Source organism: Bos indicus, chromosome 19, assembly GCF_029378745.1.
Source record: "Bos indicus isolate NIAB-ARS_2022 breed Sahiwal x Tharparkar chromosome 19, NIAB-ARS_B.indTharparkar_mat_pri_1.0, whole genome shotgun sequence".
Classification (NCBI taxonomy): Eukaryota; Metazoa; Chordata; class Mammalia; order Artiodactyla; family Bovidae; genus Bos; species Bos indicus.
In genome coordinates, this window is record NC_091778.1 from 62,805,296 (window position 1) to 62,826,204 (window position 20,909).

The 20,909-nt window shown below is 51.7% G+C and overlaps 1 protein-coding gene across 2 annotated transcripts; it reads left to right on the top strand.

Moving 5' to 3' along the window:
- Positions 1 to 259: 259 nt before the first annotated feature.
- Positions 260 to 20,621, top strand: LOC109574420 (uncharacterized). 2 transcript variants are annotated; one of them, XM_070774201.1, is made up of 5 exons: positions 260 to 370; positions 9,685 to 9,872; positions 15,787 to 15,920; positions 17,083 to 17,256; positions 19,936 to 20,621. In XM_070774201.1, exons 1-5 carry the CDS (start codon positions 303 to 305, stop codon positions 20,164 to 20,166), a joined length of 795 nt encoding a protein of 264 aa, XP_070630302.1. In that variant the 5' UTR covers positions 260 to 302; the 3' UTR covers positions 20,167 to 20,621. The 2 variants fall into 2 exon arrangements, with proteins under 2 accessions (XP_070630302.1, XP_019837994.2); XM_019982435.2 differs by lacking the exon at positions 19,936 to 20,621 and adding an exon at positions 17,544 to 19,927.
- Positions 20,622 to 20,909: the final 288 nt, after the last annotated feature.

A 20,909-nucleotide genomic window follows, 5' to 3' on the forward strand; every position in this document is an offset into this window, starting at 1 on the left:
ACTTCCCCACCGTCACGTGCTTGAGTGCACAAATGAGGGAAAAGCCGTGCCGAGGTCAGCAGAGCTAAAATCTCTTCTTCAGGACTCCAGTTCCAAACGGCTTAGGAACTCCATTGGCAACATCACAATGTCAACATTCCAAGGAAGTCCAGAGCCCCCCGAATCAAGGGCTAGGATGCCAGAGAAAGGATGGAACGCGATCCCCGTGAATCCTGGGATTCGGTGTAAGGGCAAAGGCTAAGAAGCCGGAAGTGAAGAGAGAAATTCCGTCCATACTGCTGAATGTGAACACCATCCGAAGAATGTCCCGTTTCGGTAACTGGAAGGCCTACCAGGTCAGCAGAAGCTTGATGCCATGTGACGACATCAGGTAATTATCCGTCCCTTTCTTCCTTTATGTCCCTGGAGACCCGCTCTGGGTGTTGGTAGCAGAGCTGTCCTTAAGCAGAGTGTTTTAAAAAGCTCACAGATGCAGCAGCAGTCCTTTCAGTTCAGTTCAGTCGCTCAGTCACATCTGACTCTTTGCAACCCCATGGACTGCAGCACGCCAGGCCTCCCTGTCCATCACCAACTCCCGGAGTTTACTTAAACTCATGTCCATAGAGTCGGTGACCCCATCCAACCATCTCATCCTCTGTCGTCCCCTTCTCCTCCTGCCCTCAGTGTTTCCCAGCATCAGGGTTTTTTCAAATGAATCAACTCTTCACATCAGGTGGCCAAAGTATTGGAGTTTCAGCTTCAGCATCAGTCCTTTCAATGAACATTCAGGACTGATTTCCTTTAGGATGGACTGGTTGGATCTCCTTGTAGTCCAAGGGACTCTCAAGAGTCTTCTCCAACACCACAGTTCAAAAGCATCAATTCTTCAGCGCTCAGCCTTCTTCACAGTCCAACTCTCACATCCATACATGACCACTGGAAAAACCATAGTCTTGACTAGAAGAACCTTTGTTGGCAAAGTAATGTCTCTGCTTTTAATATACTGCCTAGGTTGGTCATAATTTTTCTTCCAAGGAGTAAGCGTCTTTTAATTTCATGGCTGCAGTCACCATTTGCAGTGATTTTGGAGCCCCAAAAAATAAAGTCAGCCACTGTTTCCCCTGTTTCCCCATCTATTTCCCATGAAGTGATGGGACCAGATGCCATGATCTTCGTTTTCTGAATGTTGAGCTTTAAGCCAACTTTTTCACTCTCCTCTTTCACCTTCACCAAGACACTCTTTAGTTCTTCTACACTTTCTGCCATAAGGGTGGTGTCCTTTAACAACATAAAAAATAAGAAAATCGTGTTTTTTTTTTTTTGAAAGTGGATGTCTTTGAAGTACGGTAGAGGGGATGTGGACATTTTTCTTTCCATATCAATTTCGTTTAAAGTTATTAGAGTAAAATCAACTAAGTAAAAGTCATTGCAGTAGGTGAAATGCATTCAGCACCACTAATCTGACTCAACGTGGCTCCAAGGCCACAAGTGAAAAGTGAAAGTGAAGTCGCTCAGTCGTATCCGACTCTTTGCAACCCTGCAGACAAGGCTCCTCTGCCCATGGGATTCTCCAGGCAAGAACACTGGGGTGAGTTGCCATTTCCTCATCCGGGGATCTTCCCGACCCAGGGATCAAACCTGGGTCTCCCACATTGCAGGCAGACACTTTACCCTCTGAGCCACCAGGGAAGCCCCAAGGGTCCCTCGTAAAGAATCCCTTTTGTAAGAAAGGCTTGGAGAGGGCTTCGGAGTTTACCCAGAGCACAGCGGAGTGGAGAAAACGAAGTCGTTCGCCACCAGTGTCTTGCTCTGGAGTTCCCGGTCCTCCTGATGGCCAAGAAAAATCAAAACTGCCCGTGAAGGGGAACTTACTCTGTTCTTGTTTGAAGCATTTCACCTTGAGATGAACTCAGCTTCCCTCGGGGGAATGAAGAGTCAGCTTGAAGGCTTTTCTCCCTCGAGGGGTCACCCCTCCCGCCCCTTCCCAACGCGGAGCAGAGGCAGGGCGGGTGCACAGCCGGGCCGGGTACTCGGCCGCGGGCGGCTCGCTCAGCGCCTGGGGGGGGCTCGCTCAGGTGCAGCTGCCCTCTCTGCCCCTGTGGCACCCTGCTGGCCTCCGCCGAAGCCCGAGGACCCCGCAGCCCTCAGATCACCCAGTCCCTCTGCAGGGCGGGCCCCTGACCACAGGGCTGGGCCAGGATCGAGCACTCAGCACCCCGACGACCTCTCGGCAGGGCCAGAAGGGTCCCAGCATCCAGCCTTCTACCTCCTGCAACCCTGGCAGACACAGGGGGCCCGGGGTGGACCACCCTGTGCAGACTCTCCCGAGTCTTAATCCCCATAATCCCACCCAGTTTGGCTAAACCAGGTGGAGTCGGGGAGGAGGCAGCTGGGGGACCTAGCGGGGGTTAGCATCCTACCTCTTGCCTCCCAGACACGCCCCTGCGTGGGGAGTGGTCTCCACTTCCTCTTCCTATGGGGTGGGCACTTCCCCAAAGCCATTTCCTCCAGGTGCTCTGCACTATGGCTTTTTTAAAACTTATTTTTTCATTGGAATATAATTGCTTTACAATCCTGCGTTAGTTTTTACTGTACGACAGTGTGAATCAGCCATAAGTATACGCATATCCCCTCCGTCTTGACCCTCCCTAATCTCCTCCGGCTCTGTATATGTTAAAGGAAACTCTTAGGCATTTAGAAAACCCTTTCTCTTGTCACAAAGCCTGGTTTCTACCTAGCTGTGGATTCCTTGCCAACGGGAGATGAGGACTTTAAAATGACTTCACTCTCTCCGCTTTCTGCTTCAATAACCCTAATTGTCTCCAGTTCAGTAGAAGCTACATCAGCTGATGACTTACTGGATATAGGATAAATCAAAGCGGCTTTACCAAGTTATGGGAGCCACACAGGGAGCAGGAGGAAACAACACATAGCTGCGGCTGGCAATCGTGTAAGCATCAGCGCCTGGAGATTCGAGGCCCGACAGCCCGAAGGCAGGCTTACCAAACCCAGACACACAAAGTGTGGAAAGAGAGCAGGTAACCTTCAGTTCAGCTTCCCAGGTGGGTCAGTGCTAAAGAACTCACCTGTCAATGCAGGGGACACAGCAGATGCAATAAACGGGGGTTTGATCCCCGGGTCAGGAAGATCCCCTGGAAGAGGGCACAGCAACCCACTCCAGTCTCCTTGCCTGGAGAACCCCATGGACAGAGGAGCCTAGCGGGCTATGGCCCATAGGGTTACAAAGAGTCAGGTGTGACTGAAGCGACTTCACGCACGCGTGCAGCCTTCAGCTGAGATCTCAGGAGGCTTGAGACAGCCTCCCAGGGAGGAGCCAGCCCAAGGGACAAGTACTGCCATCACTTTCCTCCCTCTTTTCATCCCCCACTGAGCATCCCATCGCCTAAACTAAAGGACGCCAGAGGCAAGGGCTCCCCTGATAGAATCCAACCGGCAGCTCCACGATGGGGAAGGATGGACAGTGGACAGGCTGGACGAGAACCAGTCTAAAAGCTTTTCCTGAAACAGCGTGGGGAAGGGATCAAGTACAAGTGGATGAAGGAGAAAATCTTATCGGTATTTTTCAGAGATATGATCTCCCTATAACATATGCCTGTCATATCCATAATTCTGTTTCTACCAGTGTCTAAGTGTCTGCTTCACCCATCCAAGTATGGATTTCAACCAGATGCCCACTGATCTGTGAAGTGTTCTGTTGAGGATAACCGTAGCTGGCCCCAAGGGCTTCCCGAGTGCCAAGCACTGTGGGAAAACTTATTATTTCCTCCTCAAAAGAAACTTCAGGGGTAAGACTTACTATTAGCATCTCCATTTTACAGATGGGGAAACCGAAACTAAAAGAATTAGAAAATTTGTCCAAGGTCCTACCAGCTGGTCCACAGTCCATATGAGATGAAAGGCCAAGCTCTCCAAGATGGGTGGGCTTCCCAGGTGGCTCAGCAGTTAAGAATCCGCCTATAATGTGGGAGGTAGGATTCTCTCCCTGGGTCGGGAAGATCCCCTGGAGAAGGAAATGGCAACCCATGGTAGTGTTGTTGCCTGGAGAATCCCATGGACAGAGGAGCCTGGTGGGCTGCAGTCCATGGGGTCGCGAAGAGTTGGACACGACTGAGCAGCTGAACAAGAACACCAGCTCCAAGATGGACAGGGAACCGGGCAGGACACACGGACCTTGACGTCAGCGTCTGGATCACAGCGCCGGTCGCCAGCTGCAGCGGGGGGCCCCGGGCCACCAGACGGTTTTTCAAGAGAAGCTTGTAATCCACGTTGCATAGGAAAGTTCCCATTTTTTGTGCAGTTTACAGTTTTTGTTCAAACTGATTTAAAGTATACAATCAGGAGGTCCAGTCTGCAAACTTCTGCTCGATTGTAACAGAGAAAACCCACCCAGGACCCCGACACCTCGCCCCCAGCACACACACAACTGCAGTGCTCGTCAACAGCCTTTCAAGAGCTGCAAACCAGGAACGTTTGCTTCCTGTCCAATAGGCAACCATTGCGTTTGTAAGTTTGATAATAAAAATGTGATAGACGGTTTGTGGTGACCAGTATGAACTGTCTCATGCTAAGAACGTCACATGTGTCACTTCCTTTTGTCTTCACAACTACTCTGCAGTTTACATATATCTCATTATTCACGTCTCCCAGACAGAAACAGAGTTCAACGATATTTTCAGAAATACTGTATGATATCACTTATACGTGGACTCTAAAAAGTACAACAAACTAGCAAATATAACAAAAAAGAAGCAGGCTCGCAGATGTAGAGAACAAGCCGGTGGTGACCAGCTGGTAGAGGCGGGGAGAGGCGAGAGGGAGTGGGGACTGAAGGGTACAAGCTGTTAGATAGAAAATAAGCTACAAGAAAAAGCAATAAAAGGAGATACAAGGACATACTGTACAACAAGGGGAACATAGCGAATAGTTTTCAAAACTATAAATGGAGGATATCCCTTAAAATTGTGAATTACTGCATAGTCCATGGTGTCGGAGAAGACTCTTGAGAGTCCCTTGGACTGCCAGGAGATCCAACCAGTCCATCCTAAAGGAGATCAGTCCTGGGTGTTCATTGGAAGGACTGATGCTGAAGCTGAAACTCCGATACTGCGACCACCTCATGCGATGAGTTGACTCATTGGAAAAGACCCTGATGCTGGGAGGGATTGGGGGCAGGAGGAGAAGGGAACGACAGAGGATGAGATGGCTGGATGGCATCACCGACTTGATGGACATGAGTTTGGGTAAACTCCAGGAGTTGGTGATGGACAGGGAGGCCTGGCGTGCTGCGATTCATGGGGTGGCAAAGAGTCTGACACGACTGAGCGACTGAACTGAACTGAACTGAATGCCTGTAATTTGCCCAATATTGTACAGCACTTATGGGGCTTCCCAGGTGGCTCAGTGGTAAAGAATCTGCCTGCCAATGCAGGAGACGTGAATTCGATCCATGGGTCAGGAAGATCCCCTGGAGAATGAAATGTTACTCTTACACTTAAAAAAAAAATGCTTATCATAGTCCTCAAGTCCTAAACTAGATGACCGTACAGCTAAGGACTTGATTGAAGCTCTCTGACTCCCAAAATTAAGCTTTTTCTACCAAAAGTAGAAGACTTTCCCCTGCAAGGCTCTAAGATTCTAGGCACACACACAAGAAATCTGCTGGGACAAGTTTTTCTTCCAAGTGGGTCACCAGTGATAACCGCAAGTGAATGCATTTTGCAGTGCAGGCTGCTCACCAATCATTCAAACATCACACTCCCTAAGAGCACCACGGACACCTTTAGAACCAAACAGAAAGGGAGATAAGCAAAGCAGAGTACGGAACAGCCTGTTCTCGGACGCCAGCAAGCTAGTGGAAAAACAAACAGACTCTGCTGAAAATTAATAGGAAGGCAGAGACCTACCGAAGAAATGTTGTAAGAGGAGCCTCTGTACTTTTTTGGCTTTTTCAATCCCTGATGTACAGAGAAAATGTCAATTTTAAAGAGTAGCTTTAAAAAATGGGTTCCACTTGCTGGAACTGAAAGGATAACATTAAATAAGTAGCTTGGATCATCCCTACTGGGCTTCCCTGTGGCTCAGATGGTAAAGAATCTGCCTGCAATACAGGAGACACTGGTTCAATCCCTGCGTTGGGAAGAGCCCCTGGAGGATGAAATAGCATCCCACTCCAGTACTCTTGCCTGGGAAATCCCATGGACAGAGGAGCCTGGTGGGCTGCAGTCCATGGGGTTGCAAAAAGTCAGACACAATTGAGAGCCTAGTTTCTCTCTGAATGGCTTGTTCTTAACCAATTTGTTCTGGGGGGTCACACTGCCTCACGCAGGATCTTAGCTCCCCAACCAGGGATGGAACCTGAGCTGTCCGCAGTGGGAATGCAGAGTCCTAACCACGGGACTGCCAGAGAAGGGCTTGAATGTCTCACTCTTATCATTCAGGCCTCAGATCCAAATTCCCTTGCCCAAAGAGGTAGACCAGTCAATTCAGAAGGTTGTTGCTGTTCGGTCACTCGGTTGTGTCTCTTTGCGAGCCCGTGGACGGCAGCATGCCAGGCCTCCCTGTCCCTCACCATCTCTTTGAGTTTGACCAAGTTCGTGTCCGTTGAGTCGGTGATGCCCTCTTTTCCTTTTGCCTCCAGTTCCCCAGCAATTCAGAAGGTGGCCCTCACGATGTCTGTCTCTCTCCCTGGTTAGTTTCCCTTCCAGCACTTTTCACAAAGGACAGCTTCTCTCTTTAGATATTCACGCACTGACGCTCTGTCCCCACTCCACCCTAACACCCAACACAGCATCTGCAGCCCCACAGGGAACAGCAACAAGTGCTGGATAAACAGAGCCCCAGGCCCCGTCCTGCGGCGCCGACAAAGCACACACCAGGCTCACAGCGAAGGGAGCCGTGTCACGGCCTCGAGTGTGAAAGCAAACAGCCAGCTCCACTTACAAAAACAGGCTTTCAGCTAAGATCACAGGAGATAGTTCCTAACTGATTATGCTGAGCTGGGGAGTGAGATGCAAAGATAATAAACACAGTTAATTGAAAACAGATGCAGAGCAGCCCGTCCCCCATGGGTGACTTGATGGAGGGCCCTCAGACTACTCTTCTCGCCAACATTTTATGAGGATAATTTTATATGCCAGAATATGTTCTCATGAGGGGACATCTCTGCCCCCTGAGCAGTCACTCGATGGTCAATCCATCTTGACAAGGAGTCCTGAGGGTCCGTGCTCATTTGCATTTCTGCCCGGGTCTGGTAACTGGTACCGCCCAGCTCTGACTTCATAAATAAGAATCCGTAACAGAGGGACACAGTCTAAGATCCTTGAATAGGGCACCAGAGACACTATAATAGTATCTTTATTGAGTGTTGATTTCCTTCTTGTGCCAAAACGCGCCTCCGGCTGATCGGTTCAAATGATACAACTTGCTAGCAGAGGTGGAGGTTTCTGGTGATCAGACACAGAGCAGATGTCCCCTGAGTGCAAGAATGTCGTCTTTCTAAACAACTGCCCCGCGACTCACAACTGCAGCACACAAACTGCTGAAGCTGCGTCTTTGCAAAGGAGCAGCCGAGAAGCCCAAGTGCACAGAGGCTTCAGAAGCCAAGTTCAAACTCATCAAAGAAAAGCCACGTGCTTTTTTAAGGTGTGGAGAAAATGCCAGGTGCCCGTCCAACCTCAGGGAGGACAGTTCGATGCCTGGTGTTAACCAGGGCTCCCAGAGGGACATGGTGGTGTCTACACCTTAACATTCTCTTCTAATTATCACGTCCAGGACGCTGGGTTTCAGATGCAACTTCTCTGGCTTTCAGGGAAGAACTTAAGCTCGCCAGAGATCTTGCCACGTAGTGCTTCTTCAGATGAGCCAACCACAAAATGCAAACGCAAATCACGTCCTCTTTTCTGAGCCTCTAGTGTAGGTGGACACTCTTGATGAATCTCAGATGCAGCCTTCATTGGTACAAGCAGCACCCTGACTCTCTGCTCCTGACCGACTCTGGGTGTCACTGTGGATCTGAGGTGTATTAATCATGCCTCCAACTCTCTCTTCACATAGTTCATATTTTTGATCTACTGTCTTTTATTCTCCTCAACCTTTACCCTATATTTTGTCCTCTACCCATCCATCCATCCATCCATCCATCCACCCAGGCATCCACCCATCCGTCCATCTGTCCAGCCACCCGTTCACCCACCCATTCACCCACTCACCCACCCATCCATCCCTTAACCCAACCATCTATCCATCCATCCACTCCTCCATCCACCACTCACCCACCCATCCCTCCATCCGTCCACCCACCCAGGCATCCACCCATTGACCCACCCATCTACCCATCCGTCCATCCGCCCATATGAACTTAGCGTCTGTCTCTTGCCAGATACAGTGCTTCATGCTGGGGGTCCGCTGGGGAACAAGGTGGAGTGTAAGCCCTTGTGGAACACAGTACGTGACAGTGGAGACAGGCACGAGGATGGACCGTGTATTGCACTTGCGGTCATCACTAGAATGGAGATGCTTGAGAGGGGCTGGGGACCAGAGGGAGGGCAGGTCTACACGGATGGGAGGGAGGCGGGAGGTGTCATGGACCACTCCATGGAGGACTGGCAAGGAGGAGGCCCTAAGAGGATGGGGCCACAAATGAGGAGAGGGGGAAAGTGTGACATTCCAGGCAGAGTGAGAAACACAGCTCGAGGCACAGAAACCTGGGCCTGGATGCCCAGCACTGGGGGTGGGAAGGGGCGGGGAGGAAATGGGCAGGGCTGTCAGGAAGCTCCTGGTGGGTCTTGCCAAGAGGGATGACTTGGAGGTTTGAGGGTGACCCGAGAATTGTGTTTGATATTCCCCCAAAATAACCTTCTTTTCAACTGGTCTGCCTGCAGTGCAGGAGATACAAGAGACATGGGTTGGATCCCTGGATCAGAAAGATCCACTAGAGAAGGAAATGGCACTCCAGTGTCCTTGCCTGGGAAATCCCATGGACAGAGGAGCCTGGTGGGTACAGTCCATGGGGTCGCAAAGAGTCAGACACGACTGAATAACTAAATAACAGCAAATATTAAGCTTACCCCATAAAAATGAAATACTAGCTCATAAGAACTATTTTCTTTCATTCATATACATGAGTGTGTAATGATATGTGTGTGTACACACACACACATACACGCACGCACGCACCTGCTCTCCGATCGCCCTGCTACTTGGGCACTGGACATGTCTACTCATCTCTCCCTCTACTATGCTGCTAAGTCCCTTCAGTCGTGTCCGACTCTGTGCGACCCCATAGACGGCAGCCCACCAGGCCTCCCCGTCCCTGGGATTCTCCAGGCAAGAACACTGGAGTGGGTTGCCATTTCCTTCTTCAATGCATGAAAGTGAAAAGTGAAAGTAAAGTCACTCAGTCGTGTCCAACCCTCAGCGACCCCATGGACCGCAGCCTTCCAGGCTCCTCCATCCATGGGATTTTCCAGGCAAGAGCACTGGAGTGGGTGCCGTCGCCTTCTCCGCCCTCTACTATATGCAAAGATAAGGGACTTCATCCATCCATTTTCTCTCCAGTTTACATCCTTTTTCCTGAAGTTAGGCTCTCCGTTCAGTGCCTTCCACTTAAGCCCACAGGCCAGGCCCCATGTTCAGGGGCAGTTGATGCCCTCAGAGCATCAGCGCTGATGGGGGTTTTGTGTTTAGAGCGCCCAGTGAGAGGAGGAAGAAGAAGGAAGCCCTGTCTGAAGAGCAGCCCCGGGCCCTCGGTCAGAGGCTGCTGAAGGGAGAAGGGGCCCAGGTCACGGGCAACAAGACCAGGGATGCCAGCGACGACAAGGCTGCGGAGGACAGAGCTTCTCCTGGCAAGAGAGAGTCCCGGAAGGATGCCAGGGGTAAGGCCAGCCGTCCTGGGGAACCTGCGGGCTCTTTTCCATTTCAGGAACTGGGGCCCGGGGCCGAGGGTGGAGCTGATGGGATGGGACCCAGGGAATGGAGGCGGGTGAATTCAGGTTACAAAGTTCAAGTCTGCAGAGCTACAGTGCTCAGGACTTAGCGTCCAACCGCCAAGGCTCTCACTTCTGCGTTTAGGTCAAACCCAGGGTTGGGAAAAAGGGGACCACTCCCAGGGACACCGATGGCCAGGCAGGGCAGGGGGCTCAGCAGCCACAGATTGCAGGTGCCTCGCCCTCAGGGAGAGAGTCTGCTTCTGGCCAAGGACACACGAGCCCTTCCCCAACATGCTGCCTTCATGTCTGGGAACTGGGCTCTTCCCCCAAAGCAGGGACCGAGCCAGGCACACCTCATTCAGGCAGGAAGAGGGCGGCTGCCAACGAGGCATCTCTGCAAGAATGGGGGGCAGACACATCCCTGGTGGCCCAGCAGAGAAGCAAGCAGTTTGCAAGGCAGGGGACTCAGGTTCCACTCGCCACGGGGCCGCCAAGCCCACCCACCGCGGAGAAGATGCCCCAGGACGCAACGGAGACCAGACACAGCCAGACTTTTAAAAACAGAAGAATGGAGACGTGTCACCTAGTGCCAGCGGCAGACGCCAGAGCGGGGCTGCGGTCGGAAGCGGGAGCTCAGAAGAGAGAGGAAGACAGGGAGGCAAGTCATCTCCGCATTTCCATCTCCTGCTGTAGGCAAAGAAGCCACACCCTCCGCAGAGGTGTTCACGTGATGCTTCTGCTCAGCGTGCCTCCTGGGTGCAGGAGAGAAAAGCGGGGGGTGTTTTTAAGGTGAAAAGTTATCTTCAAGCCTCACTAACTGGATGGCGCAATCGTTTTTGATCATTAACTCAGAGCTGTCACTTATACTGAATCCCAAACACAGTGACAAATTCCAGTTGCCAGACCCAGGGTTACATAAGTCCTCCTGACTGCCTCCTGTTCCTGCCGTCACACAGAATCAGGAAGGGCTCTTAGTGATGCAGACCCGGCTCACGTCTTGCAAATCGCTTTCTAGTCCCTGAAAGTCTTCTTGGTTTCAGTCACGTGGAAGCCAGTGAAAACTGTGAAGATGTGAACCAGATAAAACTGAGCTTGGAAAGCTTTTGCAAGCTTTGCCAAGTCTGGTCCTGCTCCCCAGCACTGAAACTAGTCCTTAAGAAGCTGTGTGAGGGGACTTCCCTGTGGCCCAGTGGCTAAGGCTCCATGCTCCCCATGCAGGGGGCCTGGGTTCAATCCCTGGTCAGGGAACTAAGATCCCACATGCCACACCTATGACCTGGAGCCACCAAATAAATAAATAAAAACAAACATTAAGAAAAGGGAGATTTGTGGGAAAGGGAAAGACGAGAAATACAGCAAAAGTAGGAGAGAGGAGACAACTTATCTTAGGATAACAACTCCAACTTCGAAGCAAAACAAGTGCAAACTCTTCGTTGCCAACGGAATTCAGGATGAGTGTCAACTTCAAAGGCACAGGAGACAGACATCTGGCTCCTCCTGCCTCCCAGCTCAGACGCCCTCTGAGGGTCTGCACAGGAGCCCACAGTGTCCCAGACCCCTGCACGCAGCCGAGTCCATCCTCCCCGGGCTTCCAACCTTGTCATTCACCTTCCTCTCCAGCTCTGCTTCGAGATCAAAGCCTTGGGGTCGTGCACCACCCATGTGCACAGTCAGCTGCGTGACAGGGACTCTAGGGAGCCTGTAGGGCTCAAAAGTGGGTTCATTCTGTCGTTCACTGTGTGGTGAGCACCCACTCTGCTCCAGACACTGTTTCAGGTGCTGGAAACACCCCAGTGCATGAAAACCAGAGGAGACCGTCCACAACACAAACGCAGAGACCATTCAGATGAGAGACGAGGGTGGCACGGACCTGAGTGGAAACAGTATCAGGTCCCCATCGGAAACACGTGGTGCTCTGGGAAGGAGCCCACACAGGTTGGGCTTCCCAGGCGGCTCAGATGTTAAAGAATCTGCCTGCAGTGCAGGAGACCTGGGTTCGATTCCTGAGTCAGGAAGATCCTCTGGAGAAGGGAAGGGCAACCCACTCCAGTATTCTTGCCTGGGAAATCCCATGGACAGAGGAGCCTGGTGGGCCGCAGTCCATTAGGTCATGAAGAGTTGGACATGACTGAATGACTATCATTTCACTTTCACACATGTTAAATATTATTGTATGTGCCTAGATGCTCTGTTGATAGACTGACAATATATGCGTGATTAATGACATAAAATATACAATTCATACCTTAACATTAAAAAAGGCTTCCCAGGTGGCTCAGTGGTAAAGAATCCACCTGCCAATACAGGAGATGCGGGAAACATGAGTTCAGTCCCTGGGTCAGGAAGATCCCTGGAGGAGAAAATGGCAACCTATCCCAGTATTCCTGCTGGGAAAATCTCATGGAGAGAGGAGCCTGGGGGCTACAGTCCATGGATCACAAAGAGTTGGACACGACTGATCAACTGAGCATATCATTAAAGTAACACACTAATGCAGAGAATGCACTTATGGACCATATTCTATTCTCCAACTCATGTCCAGCCTCTCAGAGCGGTGTGGGCAGAGGGAGAATTTGAACGCCACTTTCATCTACATATGCTCCCATCTGGACCGAATCAGTGACCCCCAAGAAGGTCAGGGCTTGGTCCCCAAGGGGCTGGTGGAAGCTTTGGAAGCCATTGTGGGAGCCTGCAGTTCAGACCATGCGAGCCGGGCTGTGTCTTACTTTCCTCCCACTTGAAAGTGATTAAGACTTTCTTCCATTTGGGGTTTTTTACCCACTTCTGTCCCTGGAAGGCTCCGGAAATTACACAGCAAGTTTTCCAACAGATGCTCCTACAGCGGCTGGCCGTCCCTCACAGCTGCCCGGCTGCCCTCCCCACATGTCGCAAGCCTGACGTGGCACAGCTTAAGGGAGACTCGAGCCCACGGCCCTGCCGCCTGCGGAATGCCCAGCTCCAAAGCCAGGTTGTCTCTCACGGCCTGGGGAGGCACCTCTAAACCGCCAGGGGTTCCGCCAGGCAAGAGATCCCAGCAGGAGGTACCAGACATGTAAGATGTCAGGGCAGAGTGGTGGGGAGGGGGAGACGGAGAAATGTTCCAGAAGAAACAGCCTTGCTTGGAAAAGTGCGGTTTCAGCAGCGATTTTTGGAACCTCAGTGCAGAGAATGCCGGGAGCGGCTGCATTTGGGGAGCGGCTGCATTTGGGGAACCGGCACTCCCCAGCCCCGGAGTCACGTGCAGCATGAAATCTGAACCACAGCCCTTGCGTTCAACCGCCTCTGCTCGGGGGTATCTGAGATCTGGAAGACTGCAGATCAAAGGAGCGCTTGCTCCCGAGTGTCAGGGTCAGGGGAACACAACACTCAGGCCAGCACTGCACAATCCAGCCAACGTGCTCGAGACTAGATGGCTAAGCAGAGCGTGGCTCGGTTTTCTTGAAGAGCAGACGGTTGAACTAGAAAGGAGAGCAGAGAGCAAAGGCTCAGAGAGGGTGAAGGTCCACCCCTCACACATGGCTTTGTTCACCTCATCCTACATTCTGGTGCCCTGGTTCTTCTTGGGCAAAACGGAGCTCACTGTGCTCAGCTTGCAAAGTCACTTCAGTCGTGCCCAATTCTTTGCGACCCTATGGACCATAGCCCTCCAGGCTCCTCTGTCCATGGGCTCCTCCAGGCAAGAATACTGGAGTGGGTTTCCATTCCCTTCTCCAGGGGATCTTCCCCACCCAGGGACCAAACTCGGGTCTCCTGCACTGCAGGCAGATTCTTTACTATCTGAGCCACCAGGATGGGACCATATGTAAACAAGATTGGCGTTCAAATTCTCCCTCTGCCCACACTGCTCTAAGAGGCTGGAGACAAGCTGGAGAGCAGAACATGGTCCATAAATGCATTCTCTGCAGTGCTGTTGCTTTTTTTAAACCAAACGTCACCCAAACCTGCCTCCCTGCAGCTTCCTTTGTTGGTTCTAGTTCTGTCCACAGGGTCTGGTCAGACGAGCTTGACCCCTCTTTTTCATGGCAGCCTTCAGATATGTGAGAGTGACTGCATGTCCCCCGCCAGATTCATTCATCTTCCCTAACCATTCCCACTCCTTTCAGTCATCCCCAAAGAACAAAGAGTGTTTTAGGGTTTCCACACCATCATCACCACTCTCCTCTGAAGGAGCCACAGTGGGTTCAGGTGCCCTTGAGCTGAATTCAAGGGTTCACCTGTGATGAGACCAAGGAGAAAAAACTGGGTCCATTCCCTTCTTGTTCCAGATTCTTTGTCTACTGATGTAGGCGGGGGCCTTGCAGATAGGTTCTCAGTCACTCAGTCATGTCTAACTCTTTGCAACCCCATGAACTGTAGCCTGCCAGGCTCCTCTGTCCATGGGACTTTCCAGGCAAGAATCCTGGAGTGGGTAGCCATTTCCTTCTTCAATGCACTCACACAGTTCAGTTCAGTTCAGTCCCTCAGTCATGTCTGACTTTGTGACCCCAGGGACGGCAGCAGGCCAGGCCTCCCTGTCCATCACCAACTCCCGAAGCTTGCTCAAACTCATGTCTATCGAGTCAGTGATGCCATCCAACGATCTCATCTTCTGTCATCCCCTTTTCTTCTCACCTTCAATCTTTCCCAGCATCAGGGTCTTTTCAAATGAGTCAGTTCTTCACATCAGGTGGCCAGAGTATTGGAGCTTCAGCTTTAGCATCAGTCATTCCACTGAATATTCAGGACCGATTTCCTTTAGGATGGACTGGTTGGATCTCTTTGCAGTCCAAGGGACTCTCAAGAGTCTTCTCCAACACCACCATTCAAAAGCATCAATTCTTTGGTGCTCAACTTTCTTTATGGTCTAACTCTCACATCCATACATGATTACTGGAAAAACCATAGCTTTGACAATATGGACCTTTGTCAGCAAAGTAATGTCTCTGCTTTTTAATATGCTGTATAGGTTGGTCATAGCTTTTCTTCCAAGGAGTAAGCGTCTTTTAATCTCGTGGCTGCAGTCACCATCTGCAGTGATTTTGGAGCCTAAGAAAATAGTCTCTCACTGTCTCTACTGTTTCCCCATCTATTTGCGATGAATGATGGGACCAGATGCCATGATCTTAGTCTCCTGAATTAGAAGGCAGCAAATTTGTCCTGCCACCTATTTTCCTAAAGCTTGCAAACTAGGAAGTGTTTTCCTGTTTTTAACTGGTTGATGAAGAAATCAAAAGAGGACTATTTGGTGACGAAGAAGAATGACCTGAAAGTCAAAATGTAGTGCCCATGAATAAAGTTTTATTGGGACACAGTCAGCCTCACCCACTCATCTGCATATTTGCACACTGTCTGTGGCTACTCTGGTGCTGTGATAGACGAGATGGCCCACAAAGACTTAAATGTTTATTATCAGGCCATCAACAGAGAAAGTTCTCCGATCTCCACACTCAAGTCAAAGAATAATCCTGCACAAAGGCAGAAAAGTGAGAGGCTTACTTAAGTTATCCTTTAATAAACCAAATTAAATGACCATGTCAGAGCCCCTAAGAACCTTCTCTACTCAGTTAAACCCCCAGAGCAAGAATCAACTCAACCTGTGTGGCCTCAACTCACAAAAAGCGAACATGGCCTGAGACACATCCACAAAGCTGGTCACATTACAGAAAAGCAAATCGGAACATCGTCACCAGGCTTCCGTGGATCTCCTAACAATGCTTTCATTCTGGGCCCTGGGGTGAGGGTCTGCTTCTTTCTCAGCCGCACAAGCCTCCTCCTGGTTATGCTGGGGTCAAACACGGACAGATCAGCCCTGGTCGCGGCCGGAAGGAAGGGGTGCAGTGCCAGGGTCCTCCGCGGTGCCCTTTCTCTCCTCACCCCCCAGGAACAGACTGGAAGCTGCCGGTCCCCCTGGGACCTGTTTATCCACCTTTGGTCTCGAGTCTGAGCTCCGTGAAAGCCCTGGGACGAAGCTGGGAACTGACTCCTCCGACAGCGAACAGGTTCTGGATACACGACGTGAGTCTCCTGAGGGTCCCTTTCCCCCTTCGTCCTTTGCAGACTGAACAGTGAGAACAGGCCCCGTCCAGGGGTGAGCTGAGAGAGTGCTGAGGCCCGTGCAAACCAGAGGGGCAGGAGCGGGTGGTGTCTCCCTCCCCCACGTCCCTGTCCAGCCCTGACACCTGGTGAGGCCAGGGCAGGGGAGAAAGGGAACCCCGAGTGCAGGTCCTAATGCACCCAGCATGACCCTCATCGCGGATCCCTACAGAGAAAAGAAAAGTCCTCAAAACCGGGCAGTCTCCTGATGGTCCTAATGGTTTCTTCCATGTCAGGCCTGGTCTGTTCCTCCCCCCGCCAAAGCAAACTTATGGTTACCAAAGGGAGAGCACTGGCAGGGGGAGATAAACTGGGAGCCGGGATGGGCGTTCACACTACTACACAGGATAGATGACCAAGGACCTTCTGCGCAGCACAGGGAACTCTGCCCAAGAGTCTATGATAAACTATGGGGGGAAAGACTCTGAAACATAAAAAGATGCATGTTTATGTATAACTGAGGGCTTCCCCAGTAGCTCAGATGGTAAAGAATCTGCCTACAATGCGGGAGACCCGGGTTCGATCCCTGGGTCGGGAAGATCCCCTGGGTCGGGAAGATCCCTTGGAGGAAAAAATGGCAACCGACTTCAGTATTCTTGCCTGGAAAATCAGAGGAGCCTGGTGGGCTACAGTCTGTGGGGTTGAAAAGAGTCGGACACGACCGAGCTACTAACACTTACGTGTAACTGAATCACTTTGCCGTACACCTGAATCTAAGACATCGTAAATCAACTACACCCCAAATAAAATTTTAAAATAATAATAATCTGCCACAGAGGTGGGTGGTGAGTGAAGGTCCCATAGAGAGGGACGGGGTCATCACTAGAGCTCGCGCCCTGACCCTCCAGCCACTGACCCACTGACCCAGCGACACATAGGGGGTTAGGTTTCGTGTGGGGGAGGGTTGGGGCTTGCCCCTTCGATCTGCATCCCGGGGATACAGAAAATGAAGAGAGGTACCCGGAAGCCCAACTCACGCATGAGAGGCCTGAACGAGAGCTGCCCCTTCTAAAAAGCCCCCCGCCTGGTCTCGCCGTGATCCCGTGGTGCTCGGGAACCTTTGTTTCTGGGATTCCTCACACAGGTGCATGCGGCCCACCTGCCCCAGCAGGGCCCCTTCCAGAACTTCATGGACATGAAGGCGGAGAAGAGGCTGGCCGGCCGCAAGGAGCGTCGCAGCCGCTTTGGAGACATCAACCCTCACAAGCGCTATCAGTTTGGACAGGTTTTCTGCCCTTTCCAGGCCCTCGCCACCACGGTAAGCAAGCTTTTCTTCTGCACAGGGTTGTAACGTCTTTTAGTGAGAACTGGGAAAAAGCCCAGGGCTTCCTTTCTTTGGAGGGATTCATTAGTCAGTTCCGGCCACAAAACAAATTACCCTAAAGCTCAGTGCTTACGGCGGCAAGCATCTTTGTTTCTCCCTCGCTAGCTTACAGAGAAATATATTCATTCCACTTTTGCTCACCGCAAGTCCACAGGGTAGGAAGAGTAAGAATCGAGAATAGTCCCAACTGTCACAAGAGACTAAATCCAGTCTACCCACAGGTCTGCACAGATTCAGGGAAAGAGCTGAAGGCAGGTGGCCACAGTTGTGTTCAGAAGCACAGCCATTTCCAGAAGAGGAAGAGGTCTGGGGAGAGGGGGATCTTTTGTGATAAAGGATGATGGTTCCTTCTTCCTCACCTGTCACCTTCAGGACCCAGGTCAATTCAAGTCGGACTGTTCCGGGAGGCAGGTCCTTGGAACTCTTACTGTTACGTCTGTGTGGTACTTCCTAGAGCTGCAGTCTCACCATTCGAAAGTTTGCGTATGCACACGAATCACTTGGGGGACGTCCCTGGTGGCTCAGAAGTAAAGAATCCGCCTGCCAGTCCAGGACACACAGAGACGTGGGTTCAGTCCCTGGGTCGGGAAGACTCCCTGGAGAAGGACATGGCAACCCACTCCTTTATTTTTGCCTGGATAATCCCATGGATAGAGGAGCCTGGCAGGCTATAGTCCATGGGGTTGCAAAGAGTCAGACTTGACTTAGGGACAAAAACAAAGAATGAATCACTTGGGAAGTTTGAGGAGCATGCAGATGCCCCAGGCTTGCAGTCATTGCCATAAAGGGATCCTGGGTGTCTTGGGTGGGACCTCAGAATTTCCCTTTTTGATGAGTTCTCTATGCCCCATATTTATATGTCATCACTCAGCAGGACTTCCCATCCGGGCTCACTCCATCAGTGCCCCTAGGGCTGAGGCCAGTATGCCGGCCGCCTGTAACCCACTCTCAGCTCCATCGTGTACACTGGAATCCGGGTCAGAAACTTCTACCCATCGGTAGTTCCCAGACCTCCCTGAACATCACAGTCACCCGGGCAATCACGCTCCTCCCCATCTTCCCTCCCCCAGAGCAGAGATCAGAAGCTCCAGGGGTGAGTCCCCGGGCAGCAGCAGGCTGTAAAGCCCTGCTGGTAGAGTGGCCAGTTCATCCCAGTTTCCCCAGGACTGACTTGCTCAGTTTTCCTGGGACTTTGTATCTTTAACACTAAGAGTCCTGTCCCAGGACCCTGCAGTCCTGGTTTTAAAACTGAGTATCTCAAGTCCCTGGAACTCATGCAAACCACATGGTTAATCACCTGTCCACTCAGGATTCCAATGTGCAGCCACACAGAGAACTCTGCACGCCGACCTTCCCACGAACCAGCCCCAGCGCCTCCTCTCACATGTTCCTGCTGCCCCTCTTCCCAGCCGCTGACCAGTATTCCCTCCGGAGGGTCCACGTGCCCAGAGCCAGGCATGCTGGAGCATCCAGACACGGAATTCCAACCCCACCCTCAGGGAGGGTGAGCAAACTGAGCCACATGCTATAAACATGAGCAAAATGGAGCAGTAATAACGGCAGCACCATAAACTGACGGGCCAGAGGCAGAGGAGGGCCTCCAAGCTGGAGGTGCTTTCTGCTAAGCCCAGTGCCCCCCCTTCCCCGAGGCCTTGCTGAAGGACGGTGATGTCCCCAGGTAGGGACGGCCTCTCGACGCACAGGGCACCTGGGAGGGTGGATCCCCGTGACCTGAAGACCGTAGGAGCCTTGTGTGGACTCCTTAGTGTGGGGCAGGTATGGTGCTGGAGCCCTCACAAGGCCTTGGGCTTCATGACCTCATCGTGTGAGCATCATCCTCGCTTTATCCATGAGGAAACAAAGGGCTAGACGTTGAGGGATTGGCCCAAGGCGGCTGCCAGTCAGAGCTGGAGCCGGGACGGGAGCCTGCTGTGCGGAGCAGGCGCCCCCGGGCCCCCACGCTCTAGTCTGTTTTTTTAATTAAAGTACGTATATACAGTGGAATGTTACTGAACCATAAAAAGAACCAAATAATGGATGGACCTAGAGATTATCGTACTAAGCCAGACAGAGACAAATACCATACGATACCATTCGTACGTGGAATCTAAAATCTGGTGCAAATAAACTCATCTGCAAAACAGGAACAGCCTCACAGACACAGAGACCAGGCTTGTGGTCGCCAGTGGGGAGGAGCTGGGGCGTGGACTGGGAGTCCGGGGTCAGCGGGTGCAGACTAGCACACAGGGATGCTAAAAGCAGGGTCCGGCCGGAGCACGGGAAGCTGCTTCTCTTCCGTTGTTTCAGTTTAAACGTTTCATTCGGTATTGGTATTTGGTACTTTATTTGACATGACCGCTCAGCAATGCTGTAATAGTCCCTGGTGGACAGCAAAGGGACTCGGCCATACATATGCACGTACCCCAGACTCCGCTCCCACCCAGGCTGCCACGTGAGACTGAGCAGAGTTCCCTGCGCTGTCCAGCAGGTCCTTGTCGGTTACCCACTTTAAATAGAGCCCGGTGGAGCTGACCATTCCAAACTTCCTAACTGTGCTTCCCCCGCAACTATGAGCAGGGAGCTCCTGTTTAGCCACTGTTCTCTGCCCGACAGGAGATGCGAAGACTGGTTTTCCCCCGAGACCTGCCCCCGAGCCCACACATGCAGAGACTGGGCGTCTCCTGCCCCACCGAAGGGGGTCTTCAGGACTTACCCTTGTCTTCCGCAGAACTGGGCTTGGGGAAGCACACCAACAACCACGAAAAGGAGAAACCGTCCAGCCACGTGAAAACACCTCTATTCCCCCCAATAGTTAAGGCAACAAATTCTAATGACAGGAGATAATAAACATTGCAAAACTGCATGTGGCCTCTTGCTGTGAGGGTTAAAACAGCTCCCCAGGACTTGAGAATTGCTCATTCTCTAACCCAGCTTAAGGCATTCCATCAACACGCCTCTGTGAACAGTCTGGGAAGGAAGAGCCACTTAGAAGCTGCAGTGCCCAGTGAGAACCGAATCCTCCCCGAGTCCACTTGTTTCAGATCTCTGAAGATACATGGGGGGAAGTGGGTACAGGTCAATGAGTCAAGGACCCCACTCTCTCCATCCTTCTGGTCTACCAGCACCAGAGTGTTGTATGGTGAACTTGGGGTTAGCTCCTCGTGGTCACCAAAGAGTTGACACTGCACCAACACCACATCCTCACAGGAGCACGTCTAACCCTGAAAGGCTAAAGTTTCTGCCCACATCACTCACACACACACACACACACACAGCCAGAAGGAGAACCTCCCCCAGCCACCGCTGAGCAGATTTCCCAGCAGCTCTCCTTGGCAAGGATGTGGCTCGCCCATGCTGTGACCACAAGGGAAGCTGGGAAGACACGCACTGGATATTTGCTGGGGGCAAGTTCTACCATTAGGAAAACTGCTGATAAGCGATGAGTGTCTGCTACCCTGGGACACTCCCTAGTTTGCAGCTCAGACCCTTAGAGTGAGAAATTCCTGCTTAGGCTGAGTGAATACCTGGCTTCTTACAGTTTCTAAGCATACATCTTAAGGTTGCTCCTCCATGTTAAATAGCTTTCA